The following is a 26,480-nucleotide window of genomic DNA, read 5'->3' as shown; positions in this document are numbered from 1 at the left end:
GGAATGGAAGAGGGTTGGGGACATCCCTTAAATGGACTCAAATGTTTACTACTATTTGTCAGTCCCAGGCTAAAATGATTTGCCTGCAGGAAATGCATATGGTTAAAGATCGCCTTGATTACCTTAAAAAATCTTGGACCCAATGGTCCTGTCATGCCTATCATACTTCTTATTTAAGGAGTATGTCACTGTTAGTCACCGGATTGCATTTGAGTTAAAGGAGAAGTCCAGCCAAAGCTTGTTTGGCTGGACTTCTACTATGGGTCACAGGAGTGCACTCCTGTCACCCGTTTTTAGCTGAAGTTCGCTCTCTGCTGACATCACAGAAATCAGTCCAGCGCGTAATCCTGGAGTATGGATCCGCCAGGTGCCTGGACCGACACCCGTCTCAGCCTCTCATCGAGCCTCTGGGAGGCTGAGCCGGCCGCTCCCACCCTCCACAGCTCAGTACTCCAGTGAGTGAGGAGGAGCAGAGCGAAGGGCTGCTGATTGACAGTCAGCAGCTGTCTGCTTGGGGAGCTGTGAGAACGTCTGTATAGACGCGGCGGGGGACAGATGCAGCATCAGACCCATGCTGCATCCACCTAGGTAAGTATGATGGAGGAAAAAACCTCAAACCCATACTTCTCTTTCAAATGTGATCTGGAGGGTAGATATGTATTTGTGTATACTACAGTAAATTTGTTACCTTTTGTGCTTATGGGTATTTATAATCCCCCCCCCCGCTACTCTATATGTGTTGAAAACAGTTGTCCTTTTTATGACGCAATATCCTGAAGCTTATGTTATATGTATGGGTGATTTTAATTTGTTGCTAGATCTGATTGTGGACAGATATGGGAGGTTCTCTCAATCTGGTATGTGTGGGTCTGAAACCTTAAGGAAACTTCTTAATGAAGTTGGTTGGTCAGATTTATGGAGAGCAAGGAACCCTCACACTAGACTCCCGGTCTGTACCAGGTAGAGGTTCTCTGCCTCGTTTAGACCTGGCATTGGGAAATGATAACATATTTATTCTATTACTTACCTCCCTCGAGGAGTGTCTGATAACTCTCCTTTTTTGTTTAAATTGACAATATGCCCTAATAGATGTTATCCAGTTTGGAGGATTCATCTTTATTGGCTGTCACAGATTGGATCCAGTGACCATTTACTTAAATCAGTTGATGGTTTTTCTTGAGGTGCATGGAAAATCTCAAATGGACAGGATTTTCTGGGATATTTTGTAAGGCATATTTGCGGTGGTGGTGGTGGTGGGGGGGGGGTTGGGTGGGGGAATTGGACAATAAAATCCCTTTCCCTTAGAAAACGTACTACTAGACAAGAAGAAGAGGATTTAGCTACAGCATGTGTTCAAGCTGAGGTGGATTTCATATCTAAACCCTCAAATAATAATTGAGTATGCAAGGAAAGTATATTCTGTATGTATAGGAATCAGCTATTAGTTAATGCCAAACGTAAGTTATTTTTTACAAACCAGCAATATTTTGAGCAGTTTAACCAATCTAGCAGATTGCAAATTTAACTAAGAAGCAGGCGCTAACCTTGGTGATATCAAAAGTGAGAAATGAGAGAGGTGTGATAGTTCATATGGCAGAGGAAATACTTAGAGTGACACTAAAGGTACGTTTTAAAAAAAAAAAAAAAAAATAACAAACATGTCATACTTACCTTCACTGTGCAGCTCGTTTTGCACAGAGTGACCCCGAACCTGCTCTTCTGGGATCCCTCGGCGACTCTCGCAGCTCCTCCCCACATCAGATAACCCCCTGGGAGAAGCGCTCTCCCGGGTTATTACCTTGCAGGCGTGCTCCCGAGTCCAGCATTCGGCGTCCATAGAGGCCCGAATGCAGGACTCGGCCCCGCCCCCGGTGCCCACATCATTGGATTTGATTGACAGCAGCGGGAACCATTGGCTGCGCTGCTATCAATCTATCCAATCAAGAGCCGAGAACCCCGGGCAGAGAGACAGCGCGTCCCCGTGGGTCAAGTTCTAGGGCTCAGGTAAGTAAAACGGGAGGGCTGGGGGGCCGGTGACTGCCAGAAGTTTTCACCGTAATGCATAGGATGCATTAAGGTGAAAAGACACGTATGTTTACAACCAATTTAATTGATTTTATGCCTACTATGTCTCAATGTACACTTTCTGTACACTTGACAGGGAACAAGCTATGTTATCGGATAAAGAGATCATGAAGGAGGAGGTGCGACAAGCTATTTCTTCTCTAGCACTCAGTAAATCTCCTGGGCCACATGATATTTCTATGGAAGTGTCTGTTTGATATGTAGATATTGTGGCGCCTGTTTTAACTAGGGTATATGCAGAGGCCTTTCTTCAATAAGATATGCCGACTTCTATGTATGAGGCTACAGTAATGCCCATTCCAAAGCCAGATAAAGATTTGTATGATTCTGCCTCTTACGGGACAATCTTATTATTAAATATAGATTACAAAATTCTAGCAAAAATCTTTGCTAAGAGGCTTAACACAATTGTTTTTTCTATAATTCATAGCGATCAAACAGTCTTTATGTTAGGAAAATCAACATATATTAATATACAGCACAACTGTGGGAGTTTATCCCAGACTGGAGTGCCCTGCAGGGCCGGATCTAGCCTGTCTGATATGGGGGTGCAGTAAAAAATGTCAGGGGGGGCATACTGTCACCACAACTTCTTTTATCCTTGTGGGTTTATGTGTTTGAGCAGTTCTTATTTTAAGAAATAAAGTCTTCTTACTTTTCTGTTTGTGTGCCACCACCTTAGAGAATTTTTTGGACTGGATCTCTTAAAATTTTATAGAAGCCATATACTGTACATACGGTGCATTCATAAAATATTCAGACCCCTTCACTTTTTTCAGTTCTATATTGCAGCCTGATATTACAGTTGTTTAATTTCCTTTTTATTTTTCATGAATTTACACTCAGTACCCCATAAAGATGAAGTGAAAACGTAAGTTTAGAAATGTTTGCAAATGTATGAAAAAGGAAAAACTAAAATCTCACATCTGGCATAAGCATTCAGATCCTTTGCAACAACACTTGAAATTTAGCCAAGGTGCCTTTCTTGATCATTGCTGAGATGTTTCTACACCTTGACTGGAGTCCACCTGTGGTAAATTAAATTGATTGGACATGATTTGGAAAGGCACACACACCTCTCTATAAAATGCCTCATAGCTGACAATACATACTGTATCAGAGCAAAAGCCACATGGTCAAAGGAACTACCTGCAGAGCTCAGAGACAGGATTATTGCAAAGCACAGATCTGGGGAAGGCAAAAAAAAAAATTCTGCTGCACTGAAGGTTCCCAAGAGCAGAGTGGCCCCCATAATTCTCAAATGGAAGAAGTTTGGCACAACCAGGACTCTTCCAAGAGCTGGTAGCCCAGCCAAACTGAGCAATCGGAGGAGAAGGGCCTTAGTAAGACAGGTGACCAAGAATCCAGTGGTCATTCTGACTGAGCTCCAGATATACAATTTGTGATGTATGGTGTAATTCCTCTTTAACTCTTAATGTCAATGAAGGATATGTGATCAAGGGTATACTTATAATAGTCACATGAGTGGTTTATTTGGTAGGCAATATTGTATCTGCATTTTGTTTGTGAAGGTATGGAGTAAGCGACAGCAATTTGTCTAGTTTTATTTCTTTGTAATATTTTGATTGTAATTTTTTAGCTTGTACTGTAAAGACCCTGATACTGTTAGTCTGTATTGTTATTGTAAATGGTATTAAGACAACATTACCTATAAATACATATATGATAAAGGTAAAAAGTAGCGCTTGAAAATGAACGAATGAATGAATGAATGATTTGTAAAGCGCAGCAAATGCGAACTGAATCGCCTCAAGGCGCTGAGGTACATTCTCTGTTGTCAGCTTGTTAGAAGAGGAAGGTCTTTAGTTTTTTCCTGAAGGCCTGGTGGTTTTCTTCCATGCGGATGTTGGTAGGAAGAGCATTCCATAGTCGGGGTCCTTGGACTGCGAATCTTCGTTCTCCCTTTGCTTTGTAGCGGTATTTGGGAATGATAAGGAGGTTTTGGTTGGCTGATCGAAAACTGCGATTCGGTGTGTAGTATTTTATTTTCTCCCGGAGATATAGCGGAGCATTTCCTTGTATACATTTGTGGGTGAGGCAGAGGGTCTTGAAAGTGATCCGATTCTTCACGGTTAACCAGTGTAGGCTCTTTAGGGATGAGGAGATGGATTCCCAGGGTTTTTTTCCTGTTAACAGTCTTGCCGCCGTGTTTTGGATGAGTTGTAAGCGCGCAAGCTGATATTGGGGTAGTCCTACGTAGAGCGAATTTGCGTAGTCGAGTCGGGAATTGATGATTGTTCCCACAACTGCCACTTTGTCCTCTTCTGGGATGAAGGGGATTAGTCTGCGTAGCTGGCGGAGGAGATGGTGGGATCCGCTCACCACTGATCCTATTTGTGCATCCATTGTCATTCCTGAGTCAAAAATGACTCCGAGGCTCTTGGCTTTGGTGCTTGGAGAGATGGTCTGTCCGAGGATGTTGGGTGGTGTCCACGGAGTCTTTGTTGTGGAATTTTTGTTAGCTTGTAGGAGAAGAAGTTCTGTTTTTGAACCGTTGAGTTTGAGGGAGCTATTTGTCATCCAGTCATCTATTAAAGTGAGACATTTCTGTAATTGCTGATGAAGGTCTTTTTGTCCGTTGATGCGAAGGTAGAGTTGGGTGTCGTCAGCGTATGAGTGGAAGCAGAGATCGGTTTTCCTGATGATATTGAGAAGTGGGCGGATGTAGATGTTGAATAGTATTGGTGACAAGGGTGAGCCTTGAGGGACTCCACAGGAGACTGCCCGGGTTTCCGAGGTGAATGTTCCTAGTTTCACTGTCTGGGAGCGATTCTCTAAGAAGGATGTAAACCATTTTAGAGCAGAATCTGTAGCTCCTGCAACTTCAGCGAGGCGGACAAGTAAAGTATTGTGGTCCACTGTATCGAATGCTGCGCTGAGGTCTAACAGTACCAGGAGACTCGGTTCTCCGTCGTCTGCTGCTTCAAGGGCGTCGTCCCATATCTTCAGAAGTGCTGTTTCTGTGCCGTGACCTGGGCGAAAGCCTGATTGCAGAGGGTCCAGGAGTTGGTGTGAATCCAGGTGGTGTTGTAGCTGCTGTACTACTGCTTTCTCTATAATCTTGGAGATGGTGTTGAGGCTGGTTATTGGTCTGCGGCAGTTAGGGTCCTTGGGGTCGAGATTGGGTTTCTTTAGCAGGGGTTTGACGATGCCTTGCTTGAGGGAGGTTGGCACAATCCCTTCTTTGAATGATTGATTTATGAGATGTGTTAGGGTAGGGGCCAAGATATCGGCACATTCTTTAAACAGTTTAGTGGGGATGATGTCGTTCAGTGATGTGCTGTCTCGAAGGCTTCTGATGATGTTTTTAGTCATGTCCGTGGTGATTGGGGACAAAAAGAAATTTGGCGGTTGAGTGAAGTTCGTAACGCTATCCTCTTTTTGCTTTGGTTGAGTGAGGTTGGTTGTTATTTTTTGATGGATTGATTTTCGAATGAAGTCGATTTTGTCGATGAAGAAGTCTGATAACTCATTGCAGAATTCTTGAGTTTCGTTTGATGGGGGCTCTAAGCAGGTCGGGTTCATTGACTGAGCAACTATTTTGAAGAGTTCACGTGGGCGGTTTAAGGCGGATGAGATGGTGTCTGAGAAATGTTCTTTTTTGGCTTTGAAGATTGCTTTGTGGTATTTCACAGTGCGTGTTTTGTAGTTAGCATGGTTTTCCTTGGTGGGATTTCTTCTCCATGCTCTCTCAGCTCTTCTACGTTCTTGCTTGAGTAGGGTAAGAGTACCATTAAACCAACTGGAATTTTTTTTGCGGATAAGTGTTCTGCGTTTTGGCGCCACGGAGTCTGCTGTTTGTAGTAATGTATTGTTTAGGAAGTTGAGTGTTTGTTCGGTTGAGAGGTTTGAGTTTAGCAAAAGAATTTTGCTTGATAATGTAGTTTTGAAGAGATCAGAGTGAAGTTTCTTCTGAGATCTATTCCAGTGAGTTGCTGTTGCGTGTTTCTGTTTTCGAAGGATGCTGTTAGTGGTGATTATAAATTTAATAGCATGGTGGTCCGTCCATGGTACTGGAGTGTTGTCAAGTACTTTGATGTCCATATTCTGTTTGAAGATGAGATCTAAAGTGTGTCCTGACCCATGGGTGGGAGAATTTATCAGTTGTTGAAGGCCGAGTTCTTCCATTTGGTTGACGCAGGCGGTTGCGATGGCGTCTTGGGCAGAATTTGCCCACAGGTTAAAAATCCCCAAGTACCAGAAGGTTTTTGGTTTTCAAGGTGTGTATTGAGAAGAATTCAGTGAGCGGCGTAAGGAGATTGGTCTTTGGTCCTGGTGGTCTGTAGCATAGTAGTATGTGAATGGTGTCCTGAGGTGTTGTTTGAAGATGCAGTGAGAGTGTTTCCATGAAAGGCACTGGGTTCTGTAAGTTTGGTTTGGTGAACCCAAGATGTGATTTGAAAATCACTGCTAGGCCTCCTCCTTTTTTTCCGATTCTATGCTCGGTTAGGATACTGTAGTTCTTGGGCACCAGTTCAGTTAGGATGGTGTTGCAGTCAGGTGTTAGCCAGCTTTCTGTAATGAAGAGGCAATCAATGTTATTTTCTATGATGAAGTCGTGGATTTCCAGCCTGTGCTTGACTGCAGATCTGGTGTTGATCAGGGCGCATGCTAGTTGTTGCGGTTGGATCGGTGTCTCCCTGCATTTCCTGGTTGATTGAGGGTTGGTTCTTAGTAATTGTTCTTTTTTTAATCTTTTTTGAGTGGCGGTCGGTAAAGTTACGGCAGTGTTTCTCAGCCTGTGGAGGGTGTCTGCTGTGTATTTGAAGTTGCACATGATGAGGAAGACGGCGTTGCTTGTAGGAAGGGTGTTCTGATGTTGATACTGATGTGGTGGTGATGCACTTGCAGGCGGATGGAGGGGTCCGATGACTACCCACTGCTACTGGAGCGGTGTGGTGACGGGCTGGAGTTGGTGCGGAGGTACTTGAGGAGGTGCGGCTACCTACCCCCCTGTCGTTGATCCAGAGGAAGGCAAAAAACCCCTAGCTGCGAGTGCCAATGGTGCAGCAGAGGAAAAAAATTCCTTCCTGACCCCCCGAGGGGCGATCGGGAATCCCTGGATCAACTGCTAACTTACCCCTGTGCTTACCTGAATGGATGGTCCAGCGGACGAGGGGAGGGGGATCTGATGCTACTTACAGGTAGGTGGTGCGGTGGCTGCGTCTACGATGATTCAAGTTGAGTAGCCTCCGGTGAATAACCAGGGCCCCTGCGGTGAGGTCCAGTGGTCGCAGGATGGACGATTTCAGGTGTGGAGGGGCCCGTGTTCTGTAGGACAATAATGGGAGGGGGTGTGGGTAGCTCGTTGCTGTAACTAGGTCGCAGCCGTGGTCTGTCCCACCGAATCTAGCGGCTAGAATGAGTTGGTCAGACCGCGGCTGCGGTGGTGTCCCGGGGGGGGCGGGTCGGGTGACTGGAAGGAGGGACCTTGGATTGCGGGTCACTCAGGGGTGATGCGGCTGGACGCTAATGGCCACAGGAGTGGGGGTGTCCTGGGATGCTGCACCGGGTCCTCAGTAGCTGCACCGTAGGTCTGAGTGTGCCAATATGGCCGCCGGCTGGGCCCGAGCCGCGGCTGGACGGTGATGGCGGTACCAAGATGGCCGCCGGCTAGGCCCAAGCCGCGGGCTGTCCTGCGGTGATGCCCGGACTGTTCACCGAAGGTGGGCGGGAGATCCGGTGAGGATGATCGAGCAGGGAAGAGGGGGGGCGGCCCGCCGATCGGGCGACCAGACGTTGGTAGGAGGAAGTGATGAGTGCTGCCGGCTGGCAGCTGAAGCTAGGCCAGAGCCGCGGAATTTCCTGAGCGGCCGGTCGGCTGGCTGAAGGCGGCGTCCGGAGTAGGTGAGTGCGGATAGGAGGGGAGGGGGCCCCAGTGTATGAAGCAGGGGGCTGGGCGGCCGGCCGGCTAGCCGAGTGGGTCCGGGTGAGACAGTGGTCGGTGCGGACAGGGGGGGTCCGGTACTGTTGCAGGGGGGGCTGGCCGGAGCCGCTGAGTGTCCTGAGCGGCCGGGCAGCTGGCTCGGCATGAGGATGTGGGCTGTGAGAGTAGAGGAGCAGATAGGGAGGGGGGGCCGGTGGGGGAGTCAGGGATGGTCGGGATCCCAGGGATGGGAGGCCAGGTGGCCGAAGCTGCTTCGCAAAAGCCGCTGTAACAGAGCCGCTGATGAAAATAATGAAATCACTCAAAAACAGTCCCCTCAGTGAAAGGGTACGAAGGAATAAATAGAAAATCTGCTAGTCCATTAATAGTCCATAAGCAGTTTCACAATCAGACTTTTTGGTGCTGAACTCCCAACTGTTACCTCACCATTGTTAGCAAACATGGTACCACTTCCCCAGTCAGATGTACACTCACCAGCTAATATTGCCTCACACTCTCCTGTTTTGGCAAAAAGAGCTACAGCGATATCCCAATAGATGAACGTCCAAAGACTATCGTGATATGTGGAGAAAATAAACTCTAAATAGTGTGATACTGTTTTAAAAAAATGTATTAAACAATCCTTACATCACCAGCCTAATGGTCGCGCACTTACCAGAAGGCGATGAAATAATCACATTGGTATTGTGTATGATGCCAGAGATATCAAGTAGCAGCGAGCATAAGAGGTTTCAAATTTCGCTCGTTCTCCTCATCCAAACACTCAGAACGTCACTTCCGGTGGTACGTGATTGTCACTTCCGGTTGCCGTACAGCCACGTCCTGACGTTTTTCGTCATACCGACTTCGTCCTGGGGACGAAGTTGGTATAACGAAACGCACAAAGTACAGGAGGTCCTTGATGACCCCTTGTGGGAGGGCAAAACGCATTGACGTAATTTCCGGTGACAAGTCCAATTGACGTCACTTGCGGTTTCGTAGAACGCACGCTGGATGCGGCGTTTCCATGTTCTTTCGCTGCATTGTTACATGCTTTTTTAACTTCTCCATTCTGTAACTACTAACCTACTTTTTGCACAATAAATACTGCCAACTGTACTTCACTATCAGTCCCTTCTTTTTATTTTTGGTGACATTATCTACTTATGAACATCACGTTGGGGGAGATCTCCATTGGACCCTTCTGTGGATTGCCAATTCTGGCCAGTGGTTTAGCCTTAATGACCCATAGACTGAAAAGCTAGGGGTCCATTTCATTTGGTGAGTGCGGATTTAGGAGGGGTGTGTGTCACACCTTGAAGTTTGGAGCACTTAATTAATTGGAGCACTTATGCACGTTACATATGGTACATTTTATTTATTTTCACATTAATATTTTATTGTCATGTAACTTTCTTGTCAATTATTTATCACATATACTTTTTTGTGAGCGCTGTAATTATATTATTTTTATTCTGCACTACATCAAGGCAAGCATGAGTAATAGGTTGACTTATATGACTTTCATATATGTTATGAAAATGTAGCATATACTGTAGATACAGTAGATAATATATATTTCTAGAATCATGTTAGTCATTAACCAAAGTGATGGAAAAAAGTCAGATACTTTGCTTGTATGTTTGAATGTGTGGTCTATTTACAGTGTTTGTACAGTTATTTTTTTTTTAAATAACAAACATGATACACTTACTTGCTCTGTGCAATGGTTTTCCAAGGAGCAGCCTCGATCTTCCTCTTCTGGTAACCCCTGCTAACGCTTCTCCTTTTCTCGGTATGGCACCATAGGAATTTGCTTCCTATTGTGGCACACCTGCAAGCTCGCTTCCAAGCTGCTCTGTCTACATTGATAGACACAGACAGCGAGGCTCAGCCCTTCCCCCGCTCCCTCACCACAGGATTTGTTTGACAGCGGCGGGAGCCAATTGCTCCTACTGCTCTCAACAAAGCCTGTGAGAGCGGGGAGAAGAGGAGAGAGCCTCTACAGATGTGCTGGATCAAGATTGGGCTTAGGTAAGTATAATGGGTGGAGAGTTATACATATCCTGAAACATTTTTTACCTTAATGCAGGGAATGCATTAAGGTAAAACATGTTTAGGGTTTACAACCACTTTTACAATAGATGTACAGTAGTACTTAATAAAGCACAACTGCAAAGTGGGCAGATTTCCACCCACTGGAGAACCTATCCACCTGCATTTAATTTCTGTAATTGTTCTTTACATATCTTGTGGAGCCTATTCAGTCTAATGCCCCGTACACACGGTCGGACATTGATCGGATATTCCAACAACAAAATCCTAGGATTTTTTCCGACGGATGTTGGCTCAAACTTGTCTTGCATACACACAGTCACACAAAGTTGTCGGAAAATCCGATCATTCTAAACGCGGTGATGTAAAACACGTACGTCGGGACTATAAACGGGGCAGTGGCCAATAGCTTTCATCTCTTTATTTATTCTGAGCATGCGTGGCACTTTGTGCGTCAGATTTGTGTACACACGATCGGAAATTCCGACAACGGATTTTGTTGTTGGAAAATTTTATATCCTGCTCTCAAACTTCGTGTGTCGGAAAATCCGATGGAAAATGTGTGATGGAGCCTACACACGGTCGGAATTTGCGACAACAAGGTCCTATCACACATTTTCCGTCGGAAAATCCGACCGTTCTGTTCCTCCTGTGGTGGTGGGTAGTCCTAAATGATGCAGAGAATGGTGCCACATAGTGGCATGGGTGCTGGTTTCTGTATCATGTTCTCATAAACCCAGGGCAAATTAAAGACACACCCCCAGTAGTGGCTGGGACAAGAGTAGAATTTGGAGTGCAGCTCTGTAGTGTGAAGAACGTGAGTACTGCTTTGGGACCATTATGTTTTAAAGGCAGTAGGGATTTAAAAGGAAATTATTGGATTTGGACTTTAAAGAGGAAAATCACCCCCTTGCCTTCCCCTATTATTCAGGGTTCCTCTATTCACACATTCACCTGCTTGTTGTCCTGCTGTAACCTGCCATGCCTCTGCCACATGCCTTGTTCCACACCAGCAGCTTTGCTCCTGATGGCGATATAGGCAGCCTTGTCCCTAATGACGTACACCAGGCCCGCCCTCCTCCGACCTCCTCCAACCTCTGTGAATGAAAAGTGAAGCATCCTGGGATATGAGACATGCATATCCCATGGGGCTTCAAAGCAGAGCAGATGTTATTCTTGTCTAGGAGAGAATAGGGGGCAGGGTGTACATAAAACAAAAAACAGGGAATGCTACTAACAAGCAGCAAAATGTATCTCCACCATCAGGAGCTCTGGTGAACATTGGTTTGTACTTAGACCCCGCACCTCAGGTGAGCCCCATCAACTGCCAGGGTGACCTGCTTGTATACCTATCCTGCTAGTCGGTGGGAATTTCTCTACTGTTATAGCTACTAGTCTCCGAGCCTGACCCCTGACCGTGACAGTCTTACTTCCATCACAGATCCAAAAACAAGTGGTTTATTCCTTATTTTAGGACATCCAGAATTGCTGGTTTATATATAACCAATTTATTCAATATTGCATTCATGTGTCAGTCCATAAGTCCTAATCCACATAAGCCATGACTTCCTTATACTGCACTGATGATTGAGGATAACCATCTACTGTATGACATTTAGAATAAATGGCTCTATAATATTAGGCTGTTTTTTAAACCAGCAGCTCTAGATGTACAGTATATTTGACCACAGGGGCATAAACAAATAATTTGCATGATTCTTCCCACTATCCTAAAATGGAAAATAAACCACTTATTATTTGGATCTGTAATGGAAGCAAATACCCTTTTTTTAAGTAGTTTTTTTTATTTGTTATATGCTTCAATTAAACTTATTAGTGGGAATTCTTCCCACAACTGCTTTATTTGGGAACCACAGACAGTGAGAAGCAGTCATATATAGGAGGGGTAGAAATTCCACTTCTATATATGATGCTTGGCTCCTGATGAACAGGAGGCCACACATGTCAAAGTAGATTTGGACTGAAGCTTTGGCTCACCCCTAGTGTTAGACTACCTGAATGTAGCCCTGGAATCAACCAGTCTGCTACTTATCTTTCTGACTGGTCTGATGGTTAACAAGCACACAAGTGTCCCACAATCCACTTCCACAGCAACCGGATAAATTTACAACACCCCCTGGTTGATAGCAAGATCATTTTTTCTTGGTCACCCAGTGTATACATCAAGGGTCTCGATGGCAGGAGGAAGATAGCAATTTATGTGATATATATATATATATATATATAAAATAAGTTTTGTGATCTGGTAAGGATAAGAATGAACAGCACAAGTAACTTGGTGATTAGTGGCATGCTGTTACGTACACATGTGAGCACAATAATAGTGATTAAAGCGGAGTTCCACCCACTTTTGAAAGGTGGTTTTAAACTAAACACCTCCCCTCCACCCCTTGTTTTTGGATATTGTTTCTTTTTTTTTCTTTAGTAGCTTTTTTGAAGTACTAAGCGTGCTTCCGTTCCAGCCGGGCTGCAGTGCAGGACGTCATGTCCTCTTCTGCGGCGAGCCCCCCCACTGTCTTTTGGGACCTGTGTGTGTCCCAGAAGACAAGCTGGCCATTCACAAAGTGCCACACGACTCGCGCATGCGCAGTAGGAATCTTCCAGCGAAGCTGCAAGGCTCCACTGCCGGTTTCCCTTGGTTACAATGGGGGCGCCTGCACCCGATCCAATTGACGGATCGGCCTCGGTGGTCTGACATCCCGGGCTCCCTGGACAGGTAAGTGTCTTTATTAAATGTCAGCAGCTACAGTGTTTGTAGCTGCTGACTTTTAAAAAAAATGTTTGTGGCTGGAACTCTGTTTTAAGTCTTATTAATTAAAGGTTCTAAACTATATAACTTTTTTCTTTTTTGTGGATACATGTGATGAGAATTGATAAAGATTAACAGTAAAGACACAGGTACTTTGTGGAGAGAAAATCTTTATTGGTCCCATTTGTGTTTCATGAGTCAGAAAATCCGGTAAGGGTTTGGGACATTGAAGGCTATACGTACCTGTTGTACGATATAAGAGATTACTTCAGGCTTGAATTGTACTTGAGGCTCTTGATTTATACAACGCTGGCCAAGAAAAAAATCTGTTTCTTTCTGTCTTGTTGACTCCCTACTTTTCCATAGACCTGTATGCAGTTTAGTTTAAAGTGATATTATACGTTTTTTTTTGTTTTTATTTTAATAAATTTGTGCATATCGCTGGATCGAGATGGGGCTCAGGTAAGTATTAGGGGGAGCTGGGGGGACTGCTGCACAGAGATGTTTTTTTTACCTTCATGCATAGAATGCATGAAGGTAAAAAACCTTGAGCCTTTAACACCACTTTAATAAATACCTAGCACATAAGCTTTCTGAGTCCTGGCTTCTGTCTGCTGTCATTTTATGCTGCTATTTATTACACAATATAACCTACTGCTAATCGCCATAAATGTCATAAACTATTCTCGCACTGATTTTAAACTGGCCATATATGGCTTCAAATTTCTCTCATTCATCTCCCAAGAGAAAATTGATTTCCCTATCCCTGCTCACAGAATAAATGGAGGAATCTCCACTATTTTATTCAGGCAGCCCCAGAAACTGAGCCTTCCTAAATACAGTGTTGATGATTGACAAGTGACTGCATCTGATAGGATGCAGTCACTGTTGGGCCCATAATTTTGCACCCAGTCCAGCTGATTTTTAAATTGACGATTGTTGAGGCAGGGGGTGCTTGTAAAGCCGCGTACACACGAGTGGACTTTTCGACCGGACAGGTCAGGCTGACAATTAGACTGTGTGTGGGCTTCATCGGACCTGCAGCGGACTTTTTCAGTCAAAAATCTGACGGACTTTAGATTTGGACCATGCTTCAAATTTTTCCCACGGACTCGAGTCCGGTCGAAAAATCCGCTCGTCTGTATGCTAGTCCGACGGACAAAAACTGACGCTAGGGCAGCTATTGGCTACTGGCTATCAACTTCCTTATTTTTGTCCGGTCGTACGTCATCACGTACGAATCCGTCGGACTTTGGTGTGATCGTATGTAGGCAAGTCCGGTCCTTAGAAAGTCAGTCGAAAGTCCGTCTTAACTCTGTCGAAAGTCCGTCGGAAAGACCGTCGGACCTTTGTTGTCAAAAAGTCCAACCGTGTGTACGCGGCATAAGGATACCCACTGCTTGAATCCTGCTGAATCAGCTCAAATTTCAGCCATCTTTGGGGGCCTTCAGGGCCTATTCACACCACTTGTGGTGCAAGAAATGTGTGTTTCCTGCACTGCATGGTAATGCGCTGCCATCTGCAGACACATGTGGATGCATTTAATTGTTAATGGTACACCCACGCATCTAGAAAATGTGTGCGCATTTACGACCACCAAAATGCATGGTACCACAGTACGATGCAAGTTGATATGGTGCAAATTAAAAAATTGTTCTTGTTTTACTTTGACAGCCTATTGAAATTAATGGGTTATCTTAAATGCGCCACGCAGGAATGCACACAAACATATGTGCGTGAAGGCATACATTATAGTGTGAACTGACCCTTAAGGTTTAAAAGAACATACAATATGCAAATGTTTTCTACATTTTTGCTAATAACTTAATCTTTTAATGTAACTTGGGTTACTTTTTAGAAGCTGAACATTTGCATTCCACAGCATGTCAAACCTGCTCCTGAATAGACACAGCAGTAGTGGTGCATATCTTCATGATGCTATTTGAATATGGTAGAAACATGTATTGTGTAGTGTGCATAACACAACAGTACTGCAGAAATAAGGTACTAAGGGTATTTAAAAAAAAACACTTTTTTTTTTCCTTTAAACTGTTTGCTAACTCAAAATATTAAAACACTGCCAGCCCCTCTATTAAAGGCAGGCATACCACAGTGGCCGCGAGTCATATGACTGGCCTGAAGATAGCTCTAAATATGTATTTACAATCCTCGTTTTTAGAAAAAACTTACACAATGTGATATGCCTGCCTAAAATAGAGGGACTGGCAGTGACCATTGTAGGTTTTTTATTTTTACTAATAGCGGCAGGGATGGGGGGAGGGTCGGAGACAGAGACACAGAACACGGAGCGACAGGCAGGGGTGAGGGGGAGAGAAAAGAGCAGAGAGGACAGCTGTGTATGACTGAGGGACGTAAACTGACCACTGTAGTCAGGGCTCAGCAGCCCTGATTATTGTGGTCAGCGCAGAGAGGGGGACACAGGAAGTGGCAGGATCAGCCAGGTTTTTTACAGTTTAGAGGGGGGCAAATTACACAGCACAAGCACTGTGCTGTTTAATCTGCTTTAAGGGAACAGGATCTGAATTATTTTTTTTTTTGGGTTAACAAACACTTTAACTGCTTCAGCCCCAGAAGATTTCACCCCCTTCCTGACCAGAGCACTTTTTGCAAATCGGCACTGCGTCGATTTAACTGACAATTGCGCGGCCATGCGACGTTACTCCAAAACAAAATTGACGTCCTTTTTTTCCCACAAATAGTTTCTTTTGGTGGTATTTGATCACCTCCGTGGTTTTTTTCTTTTGCGCTATAAACAAAAAAAGAGCGACAATTTTGAAAAAAAGCAATATTTTTTTCTTTTTGCTATAATAAATATCCCCAAAACATATATAAAAAAAACAATTTTTCTCCTCAGTTTAGGCCGATGTGTATTCTTCTACATATTTTTGGTAAAAAAAATCACAATAGGCGTATATTGATTGGTTTGTGCAAAAGTTATAGCATCTACAAAATAGGGGATAGATTTATGGCATTTTTATTATTATTTTTTTATTAGTAATGACAGCGATCTGCGATTTTTATCATGACTGCGACATTATGACGGACACTTCGAACACTTTTGACACTATTTTGGGACATTGTCATTTATACAGTGATCAGTGCTATAAAAATTCACTGATTACTGTGTAAATGACACAGGGAAGGGATTAAACACTAGGGGGCAATCAAGGGGTTAAGCGTGTCCTAGGGAGTGATTCTAACTGTGGGGGGAATGGGCTACCACTGACATGACAGCGATCACTGCTCCCGATGACAGGGAGCAGTAGATCCCTGTCATGTCACAAGGCAGAACAGGGAAATGCCTTGTTTACATCTCCCTGTTCTGCAGCTCCATGACACGATCACGGGACACCGGCGGACATCGAGTCCACAGGACCCGCAGGCATGGTCACACTGTGCATGGCGGGCATGCGCGTGCCCACTAGCCCCGCAAATTAAAGGGGACGTACAGGTACGCCCATTTGCCCACTGCTGCCATTGTGCCGACATATATCAGCATGCAGCGGTCAGCAAGCGGTTAAGTACCTTATTCCTGCAGTGCTGTAGTGCAGTCCCATGATCTCTCCTTGTTCTTTGACATCTGCAGGGAAAGATCCTTGGGAGGGGCTTCTAATACTCTATTGTATGTTCTCTGCAGTATTAGTCTTTGGCAAGTCCTTTCTAGTGCTGTGCAAATTAACATGACTAAAAAAGTCAATCAAAATTAAGCTCACACTTGTGCGATTGGTCATGTGACTTTGGACAACAGGTATTAGCAATTACATTAAATATTTTTATTAGTTTCTTAGTAAATATAATTAATCAGCATACTATATCCTGCCACATAGTATTTAGCAAAAGGAAGACATGGAGGAGGAGAAGGAAGGAAGGGTATACACCCACATGTGTGACTCCATAGTCATGTGGGCTACACAGATAAGGAAAAGGAGGAAATGAAAAGCTTAAAAGGAAACTCAAATTGAGCATGCTCATTAGAGGAGACCAGTTGGTCTACACAATCTCAAGCTGCAGTGAGGACACAGAGAAGATTGGAGGGACAGCTGAAGGTAGGATCAACCAGGTATATTTCACTCTACACATTATATTATAAAGTTAATTTTATTTTACCATATAAAGAAGTAGGGAAACAATGTAAAACTGATTTTTCAAGGTAAATGTTTAACTGTAAACTTTTCCTCAGAGTGTAATAATAGTTCTATGTTAGTAGTAAGTAGAGCTCTGTGTATACAATGAAAAATGAAGGAGCTCAAGTCCATAATGGGGATAGTAATGACATGACCCCCAAAGAACCACAATGGCTCAAAATTGATATGGTCCAGAAATATTTGGACAAAATAAAGGCGAATAGAGCACCTAGTCCATATAGTACACAGCCACGTGTCCTCAAAGAGTTGTGCTCTGTTATTGCATAGCCATTGTTTCTAGTTTTTAGAGACTTTTTAATGACTGGCTCAGTATCCCTTGATTGGTCCAATGCCATTACGTTGCCTATGTTTAAAAAGAGATCAAAGCTCTTTCAAAATAACTGTAGCTTGTCCTGCCTGTAGCTTGTCAATCAGCACCTGGTCACGTCTAGTCCTGCCCACCACTTTCTGGATTGACAGCACTGTCTCTGTTGCTGAAATCCTGCCTTTGTGAGCTGCAGTGTCTGGGAGGGAACCATGTGAATGTAAAACACTTTTTCATGAGACTTGTGCATTACATAGAAACTGGATTTGGTATTGTTTAGGCTATCATACAGAGGAGCCTTTAGTTGTACTTTACGTAAGTACAGCCTTGGCCAAAAGTTTTGAGAATGACACAAATATTAATTTTCACAAACTCTGCTGCTTAAGTGTTTTTAGATCTTTTTGTCAGATATTACTATGGTATACTAAAGTATAATTACAAGCATTTCATAAGTGTCAAAGGCTTTTATTGACAATTACATTAAGTTTATGCAAAGAGTCAATATTTACAGTGATGACCCTTCTTTTTCAAGACCTCTGCAATTCACGCAGGCATGCTTTCAATCAACTTCTGGGCCATATCCTGGCCCATTATTGCATAATCAATGCTTGAAGTTTGTCAGAATTTGTGGGGGGCGGGGGGGGGGGTTACCCGCCTCTTGAGGACTGACCACAAGTTCTCAATGGGATTAGGGTTTCGGGAGATTCCTGGCCATGGACCCAAAATTTTGATGTTTTGTTCCCCAAGCCACTTAGTTATTACTTTTGCCTTATGGCAAGGTGCTCCATCATGCTGGAAAAGGCATTGTTGTCACCAAACTGTTCTTGGATGGTTGGGAGAAGTTGCTTTCGGAGGATGTTTTTTTACTATTCTTTAGTCATGGCTGGGTTCTTAGGCAAAATTGTGAGGGAGCCCACTCCCTTGGCTGAGAAGCAACCCCACACATGAATGGTCTCAGGATGCTTTACTGTTGCCATGACACAGGACTGATGGTAGCACTCACCTTTTCTTCTCAGCACAAGGTTTTTTCTGGGTGCTCCAAACAATCGGAAAGGGGATTCATCAGGGAAAAAATGACTTTACTCCAGTCCTCAGCAGTCTATTCCCCGTACCTTTTGCAGAATATCAGTCTGTACCTGATGTTTTTCCTGAAGAGAAGTGGCTTCTTTGCTGCCCTTCTTGACACCAGGCCATCCTCCAAAAGTCTTTGCCTCACTGTGGGGGCAGATGCACTCACACCTGCTTGCTGACATTCCTGAGCAAGCTCTGCAGTGGTGGTGCCCTGATCCCGCAGCTGAATCAACTGTAGGAGACTGTCCTGGCGATTGCTGGACTTTCTTGGGCGCCCTAAAGCCTTCTTCACAAATGCAGTGAAAATGTTTTTTATGTGAGTAAGCTTATTTTCATGGCAAAGAGAGACTCTGCAATTATTTGCCATTCATCTGATCACTCTTCATAACATTCTGGAGTATATGCAAATTGCCATCATAAAAAGTGAGTCAGCAAAATTTATATTTGTGTCATTCTCAAAACTTTTGGCCACGGTTGTATATATGCAAAGTAATCGTTTTAATTTAAAGCACTGTTTCATAAAATGTCAATCCCATTATACTTTTCTGCTCTAAATGCCTTACTGAAGAACTGCTGTCTTTTTTAATAACATCTGTAAATGACCTTATTATGTTTGGTGACAAGTCCATTGTGCTGTTCTGGTAGATTTTCTTATTTTATACAAACTAGCACATCTTTAGAATGCATCTAGGGATTCTGGCTTTCCTTTTAACCAAAGTTTAATGACAGACTGTATGCTAGAACAGGTCTACAGCTTTAGCACAAATTATTTTTACACTGTCAAGAGGATATTATTTATTTTTGTTATGCTGTAGTCATCTCGGTTTGACAAAATTCATATTGATTACCTACCAAAACTTCAATGCTCAGAACCAGGTTTAAAAATAGCAAGCAATTTGCTGATTTATTTTCTGCATGATGTATTTATTTAGCCTGTGGGTTTATAGGCATCACCACAGCTGCTGTTTATAAGAGGACACTGTGATATTTGCCATGAGCAGGAAGATGGCACCAAACATTTTTATAATAAATCATAACAAAGCCTAGATGTCTTTTTTGAAATGCTATATAATGCTATTATTCTGTAATGGAAGAATGACTTCACTTGTAATCCTGTAATGATCTTCTCTTACAGGAGAACTATTTTGTTTTCTGAGACGGGAAGCATGAAAGAAAGCAGAGACAATAATGTTTAGAGGGTAAAGTGTTTGCTATGTCTGACTTCACATCAGCCTGTTTCTTTGGCTACCTGCAAGGCACTGTCATATGCCCTATGGATTTTGATGGAATCCATGTAAAAAAGACCCAGTAGCAATGAGATAAAAATAATTTCTGATGAAACCTACATGGTATTAATAAATACATTTAATTATTTACATTAAAAAAATTGTATTCAATTTATGAACTGAATTCCTGATTTAGTTGGGTTAATTTACTACAGGAGCAGAAAAAGTTCTCTTAGCAAAGTAAAGGGTTGATTTACTATAACCAAATAGACTGTGCAGTTGCTACAGAGCTTATAAATGAGCCGAAGCTCTGCTGACTTCCATCATCCAATCACGTGCAAGTAAAATGCTGTTTTTTTTTTTAATTTCCTTGCACGCAATTGAGTATTCTTTGCAAATTAAAGCTTTACCTCATTTACTAAGCTCTGGAGCAAATGCCCTTGCAGAGTGCAACCGCACTATGCAAAGCACAGAGTCTATTTGCCTTTAGTAAATCAACCCCTACCTAGCTTAGTAAATAAATTAAAGTCCTTTTCAATCATCCAGTCATGTGAAACAAGTTTTATAAATACTGTATATTTCTTTTGCACATGTTTAGGTATTCAAAATGAACATAGCTTCATCATATTTTTTAAGTATACACTCAAATTGCTAAGTGAACATTCTTTACTGCTTAAGTAAATCAGCCCCGCTACCTGTTTTCCATGCAGTTTTTAGAAAGAAGCACAAAAGGACTCTTTGCAAGTTTGTTTATACAGAAATGTAAACGCTTTATAGGCTCATATCAGCACTCATACCAAGGAAAAAGCACAATGTTTCGTAAATCACGCTTTAAAATTTGGTAATAGTAACAACCCCTTAACATTACTACTGGGAATATGTTACCATTTATTATAAAATTGATGTCTGATTTTTCTTTTAAAAACAGAGGTAGAAGACGGCATTACACGACGAGACATAAAAGAAAAGACACCAAGCCAAGATATTTTAAAAACATAGTCCTAACCTGACATGATTCAAAAGACAATCTTTTATAATGTGGTATTTTCTCACCTTTAAGGCCTATAAGACAGTCAGATGCCCCGCCTGGGTACTTTATGAATGCTCTTTGCATCTAATAAGTTTTTTAAAGGCTATCTTAAAATCATCATTGAAACTAGTGTAAAGAAGGGGATTGATTAGCGAATTCACATACCCTAACCAAGTCAGAAAATCAGCCACTTCTGGTGATACAGTGCAAAGACTAAGCCCAACAACAAGCTCTTTGATGAAAAATGGCAACCAACTCAACATAAAAGCTCCTAATATAAGTCCCAGGATACGAGCTGCTTTCCTTTCTCTTGAGCTAGAGATCTGCTGCTGTCGGTCCCCTGTCAAGTCAGTGTCGTTGTCATATGGCAGAGTCCTCACGCATGCAGTCATCTTCTCAAATTCTATAGTAGGATCTGACGTGGAAAATTCTGACACACAGAATGTCTGTGTAAGCTTGCAATGGGCAAATGAGTTTTGGCTGTCATTGCTTCTGTTGCTTAAATGGCGGCTTGATCCTCTTTTTTGGTAAAGGCTTTTTGCAGCATGGTATATTCTATAGTACAAAATGAGTATTAAAGTCAAAGGGATATAAAATGCCCCAAATGTGGAGTATATTGTATAGATCACATGATCATGCTGAATGATACACCTGCTGGGGGTGCTTATATTGTGATGGTTTCTCCAGAATAGAGGTGGGATAGAAATGAAGATTGAAATGGTCCAAACTGTTAAGATCATTACAGCAGCCCGCTTAACTGTACGTTTCCTGGCATATTCAATTGCATCGGTTATGGCCCAGTATCGATCAAGAGCAATCACGCATAAATGAAGGATCGAACAAGTACAGCAGGTCATATCCACACTAAGCCATATCTCACAGATTACATAACCAAGAGTCCAGGTATCCATAACAATGTAGGCAATGCTTAAAGGCATTACCAAAATGGCAACCAAGAAATCAGTAAAAGCCAGTGAACATATTAAATAGTTGGCAGGTTGGTGTAGTTTCTTGGTTGTGCAAATGGCAATAATCACAGCCGAATTTAATAATGTGGTCAGAGTAGTTATTACAGCCAATGCCAAGGAAATCAGCATTTTTTCCGTGACGGTTTTAGATTTATTTGTAATTGTTTCTGCTGTGCAATTTGTAAAATTCATCTTTCTCATGGAGAATGTCAAAGAATTTTCAGGCGTTAGTTGGTGCTCATCTTGAACTTGTGCACTATTTTCCCAAGAAAAGATTCATTATGTGAAGAAGCCTTGACGCCAGAGTATTCTAATACCTCTTTCCTCTTCTTACACATGGCTAGCCTGGAACAAAGAATCAGTTTAAATAACATTTATTAGAAGAAAGAAATGACTTCTCTTTGCTGTTTGTGAATCTATAAGCACAAACATAACATTGACTTTTACATCTCCTATTGGTGTAATCTGACCTTAAGGTGAATTTTACAGAAAGCCTTATTACACTACACTACAGGACGTGTTCAGAAAAAATATAATACATATCTTCTACCATTAATGTGTAATGCTATTTTGCAGCTTATGTTGAGGATCTGTGAAATTATCTCCTGCTCCTGCTGTGGTAAGGAGGACAGATGGGGGCATAGCAGAGAAAATCATGTTCAACAGTATCAGGAAAAACTAATGACAACAAAATGATAAAAAAAAGGATGTTGCAGAAAATAATACTTTTACAACAAAGCCAGCAACATAAAAACTCATTACTTACTATGTATTTTTATGTTTTGAAACTTGCTTACAAAAAACATGCAATGGTAATTGTGAGATTTATATTTCAATCTTTTATTGAGTATTTTAGGATAAGTGTAATTCAATAAAAAAGAAAACATACATCATACAATCTCCAATATATCTATAAAGTTAAACAATAACATGAGATATTCAATAGCAGATGCAATGTCCAAAGATGTTAAAATAAAGTGGTATGAAAAGGCAATGGGGTTGATTTACTAAAGGCAAATCCACTCTGCACTACAAGTGCACTGCAAGTGCACTTGGAAGTGCAGTCGCTGTAGGTCTGAGGGAAAGATCTGAAACGAGGGGAAGCTCTGCTGATTTTATCATTCAATCATGTGCAAGCTAAAATGCTGTTTTTTATTTTCCTTGCATGCCCCCCTCAGATCTACAGCAACTGCACTTGAAGTTCACTTTCAGTGCACTTGTAGTGCAAAGGGGATTTGTCTTTAGTAAATAACCCCCATTGCGGACATAGACCTCATAGGACATGTTAAGTTTGTCTCTCTACCCATCCAGGGATGAGGTTAGGATATTATAAGATGTATGGTATAAAGCTTGAGGACACTACGTCCAATAAAAGAATGAAGCATCTTTGTAGTGAGCAGTAAAGCAACATATTAGCCCAAGTAGTTGAGAGAAATGAAAGTAAGAGATAAAAATACGAAAACAAGGATATCAAGAGCAGTTAAAATAATACCCCCTAAGTCTCACTGTCCAACAACAAGTATTGTATTCAGGATTGGCATATCTTATTATGGAAGATACAAGAAAGTTTTTAATTAAAGTGATTCTAAAAGCACCTTACCCCTGCAAGATTGTATAGCATGGGACTAAGAGAAAACTCTGAATATACCAGGTGCTCCAGGGACCACGGAGAACTTATATATTTGCTGTGGCGCTGCCCCAAGCTGCATCTCTACTGGTCTGGAGTGGTCACCACTATTAATAAGGCATTCCAGGTCACTGTCCCAATGGACCCCAAGCCTTGTGTTTTAGGAATCCTAGATGACCTCCAGATTGAGGACAACTCTGAACAAGCTATAGCCAGGGCACTCTTTCAGGCACGACAGCTAATTCTCAGGCATTGGAAGGGGTCAGACACTCCCACCCTACAGGAGTGGACTACCCAAATGGCAGACACACTGCCACTGGAGAAGTACATTTTCAGGCACCAGGGTCGACCAGGGAAGTTTGAGGCTATATGGTCCCCATGGCTAGATACTCCTGGCCTTTGTCCAGTGGATTTGGTTCTGGACATACTGCTTCTTTACCGTGGAGGTTAGCACTGGATAATGGCTGGGTTCCTGGCAGTTACATTACCCATATCCAATAGAGATGGGCGTAGGACAGGGGGGATTTTATTATTCAACTTCTGAAAAAGAACAATCTCCAAAGCTCCACAAATCTTTACTTCAGTTATTGTGCAGAATTGTCACGAATGTCATGTCTACCTCAATGCAGGTGGTCACACTTTAGCTAGCTACTGTATGCTTCACCTATAGCAGCCCCCTTTCCCTAAAGATAAGCAGGCCTACCGGTACTTAGTTGCCCCGGGACTAATACACAATGCTTTATTGCCTGGCTACCACACTAGGGCAGAGGCGAGCAGAGCAAACAACAGACTACTTGCAGTTAGCAGACAGATAGCGTGGTTCTAAGACGGTCCAGGTAATAAGGCAGACTGAGTTCAGGGAATAATCCAATATCCAATCCAATGACAGTCTAGATAATAAGGCAGGCTGAGTTCAGGGAATAGTCAAATATCCGATCCGGGTCATACACAGGGGGATCAAACAGCAAGCAAGGCAGACAAACGGGAGGCTTGATCAAGAACAATGCAGGTAACTGTGTCTCTATCGCAAGCAAGGGATAGAGTGTTTGTTTGCTTATATCAGGTGACTGATCAGATCAATCACCTGCAGGTGAACATAGACAGGGGAAAAGCAACAGCCAACACCCGGGTGCTGGAATGGGGAACAGGGGCACTAAGTGCCCGATTTGTCTTGTACTTGTTATTGTATTATAAATATTGGCAGCGTGGAGTGTGTTGTTCATGCCCCAGTAGAAGACCCTTAGATCGAAACGCATCGGACCGTTACACCATTTTCCATGCTGCCCTCATTTTTATTGTGATCACGTTTTATACTTTTGGTGTTTTAGAAATAAATATACCATTTTTACCTGCACTATGTGGAAGCATCCATTTTTTTTCTCCACATATCATCCTGATGGGAGTGAATGTTCAGTTTTCGCTATAAGCATTACATCTCAACTTCAAGATCCCAATCGTGAGTTCCAGTAGTGACCATCCATCCGGGTGATCCCTGGAGTATCTGTGGAGTACATCCTAGAATTTCCTACTGCCTGGACATCTTCCTATCCGCCCGGTGGGGCACATTGCCTTTAAGACTACATGTCGCTGACAGGGGAGTCCACTGGATTCAGTAAGAGTATGCATTTATTACTTACTCATTGATGTTGTCCCTGCTTGATGTCCCTATACCTATTGACCAACAAGACCTGTGCCAGCTCTTGAATATCCATCATCTGGTGTGATTGCATCCGTGTCTACACTCAGTTGGACACTATATCACTTATCTTTTTGCTTTGGACAATTCAAATTCTGTTTGTCATATATGGGTTTACCGGTCACCAAACTGTTTTGAAGGACTTGTGGTTGTATGGACTTCATTACCCTTGATCATTACCCATTCATTTTTGTTTGTATATTATACGCTACATTTTCTACTATTTTATGTGTGGGTTGTGAAGTTTAAGCCAGGGATACCTCAAAATAAGGGGATAAGCAGAAGAAGAGATCAGGTAGAAGCTGATTGTCTCCCTGTGAAATTCCCCAATGGTCAGGGTAATAGGTACCATACACAAGGTCACCAGACCCATGGACAAGGGAGAGTTGTCAACGGCTAAGACTGAGAAGGGTCTGTGCACCTTAGTCACCGGAATCTGTAGACTGTTTGCTAGGTCCCTATCAATGAAATTGCTAGCAGCACCAGAATCAATGAAAGCGGAGAGGTGGTGGGAAAACTTGGCAGAACTAAGTTGTGCAGGAACAAATAAGCCATCTCTGAGGGAAACAGACACAGTATGGTCTATGGAAGCAGACCTGTCCCGCACTAGACTCTTAAAGTTTCTTGGCTTATTAGGACAGCTAGGAACAAAGTGGCCGGGAAAAGGTGGGCAGTGTACTAGGGGGCAAAGAAACAAACCTTTCGGTATGCATTTCCCGTCTATACAGATGGCTACTTGCATGGCTTCATTCAATGACTTTGGTTCAGGGTAGTGAACTAAGGAATCCTTCATGGAATCAGAGCGGGGTCATTTCACCCTGAGTCAGGTGTCCAGTGGCAGAAATCAGAACAGTATTGCTCACCGGTACGTTTACCCTAACGTAATGACCTAAGATTAGCTTCTGCTGAGTGGGCACGATCAGGGTTATCATCGAGTAAACCCAGGGCCTTGAAAAAACCTTCAACTGACCCTCTGGCTGGGTCATCTGCGGATTGACTAAACGCCCAAGACTGGGGATTCCCCTGCAACCATGTAATAATCAGGCGGACCAGCTGTGCTTCAGAACCAGAGGGGTGTGGCTTGAGCTTAAAGTATAGCATACAACTATTTTTAAAGTTAGAAAATACATGGGGGGCACTGGAAAAACGGTCAGAAAGGCTAACTTTAGGCTCTGGCTCCTGCGTTATTGCTGGAGGTGCGTTTACACGCACAGACAGCTCCTGGACTTGGTGTGTCAATTTGCAAAATTCCTCAGGAAATAAACGGGCCTGTGCTAAGTCCATTTTGACAGAAAATTTTGTTAAAGGCTTGTGATAATGTCACGAATGTCACACCTACCTCAATGCAGGTGGTCAGACACTATAGCTCTATAGCTAGCTACTGTGTGCTTCACCTATAGCAGCCCCCTTTCCCTTAAAACAAGCAGGTCTACCGGTACTTGGTTGCCCCCAGGACTTATACACAATGCTATAGTGCCCGGCTGCCACACTAAGGCAGACACGAGCAGAGCAAACAACAGACTACTTGCAGTTAGCAGACAGATAATGTGGTTCTAAGACAGTCCAGGTAATAAGGCAGGCTGAGCTCAGGGAAT

At 42.9% G+C, this 26,480-nt stretch overlaps 1 protein-coding gene across 2 annotated transcripts in view; it reads right to left on the bottom strand.

The window, feature by feature from the left end:
- Nucleotides 1-18,609: 18,609 nt before the first annotated feature.
- The window catches only part of HTR1E (5-hydroxytryptamine receptor 1E), a 180,246-nt gene continuing 172,375 nt past the window's right edge, over nucleotides 18,610-26,480 (bottom strand). The window contains exon 3 of one of the 2 annotated variants that reach the window (XM_073626898.1): nucleotides 18,610-21,907. In XM_073626898.1, coding sequence (XP_073482999.1) covers nucleotides 20,660-21,763 — 1,104 coding nt within the window. In that variant the 5' untranslated portion in view covers nucleotides 21,764-21,907 and the 3' untranslated portion in view covers nucleotides 18,610-20,659. The remainder of the gene's footprint in view (nucleotides 21,908-26,480) is intronic. The other variant, XM_073626897.1, reaches the window with a different exon arrangement.

This window comes from Aquarana catesbeiana, linkage group LG04 (assembly GCF_042186555.1).
Source record: "Aquarana catesbeiana isolate 2022-GZ linkage group LG04, ASM4218655v1, whole genome shotgun sequence".
Taxonomy (NCBI): Eukaryota; Metazoa; Chordata; class Amphibia; order Anura; family Ranidae; genus Aquarana; species Aquarana catesbeiana.
The sequence above is the reverse complement of the archived record's forward strand: the minus strand, read 5'-3'. Positions and strand labels throughout refer to the sequence as shown.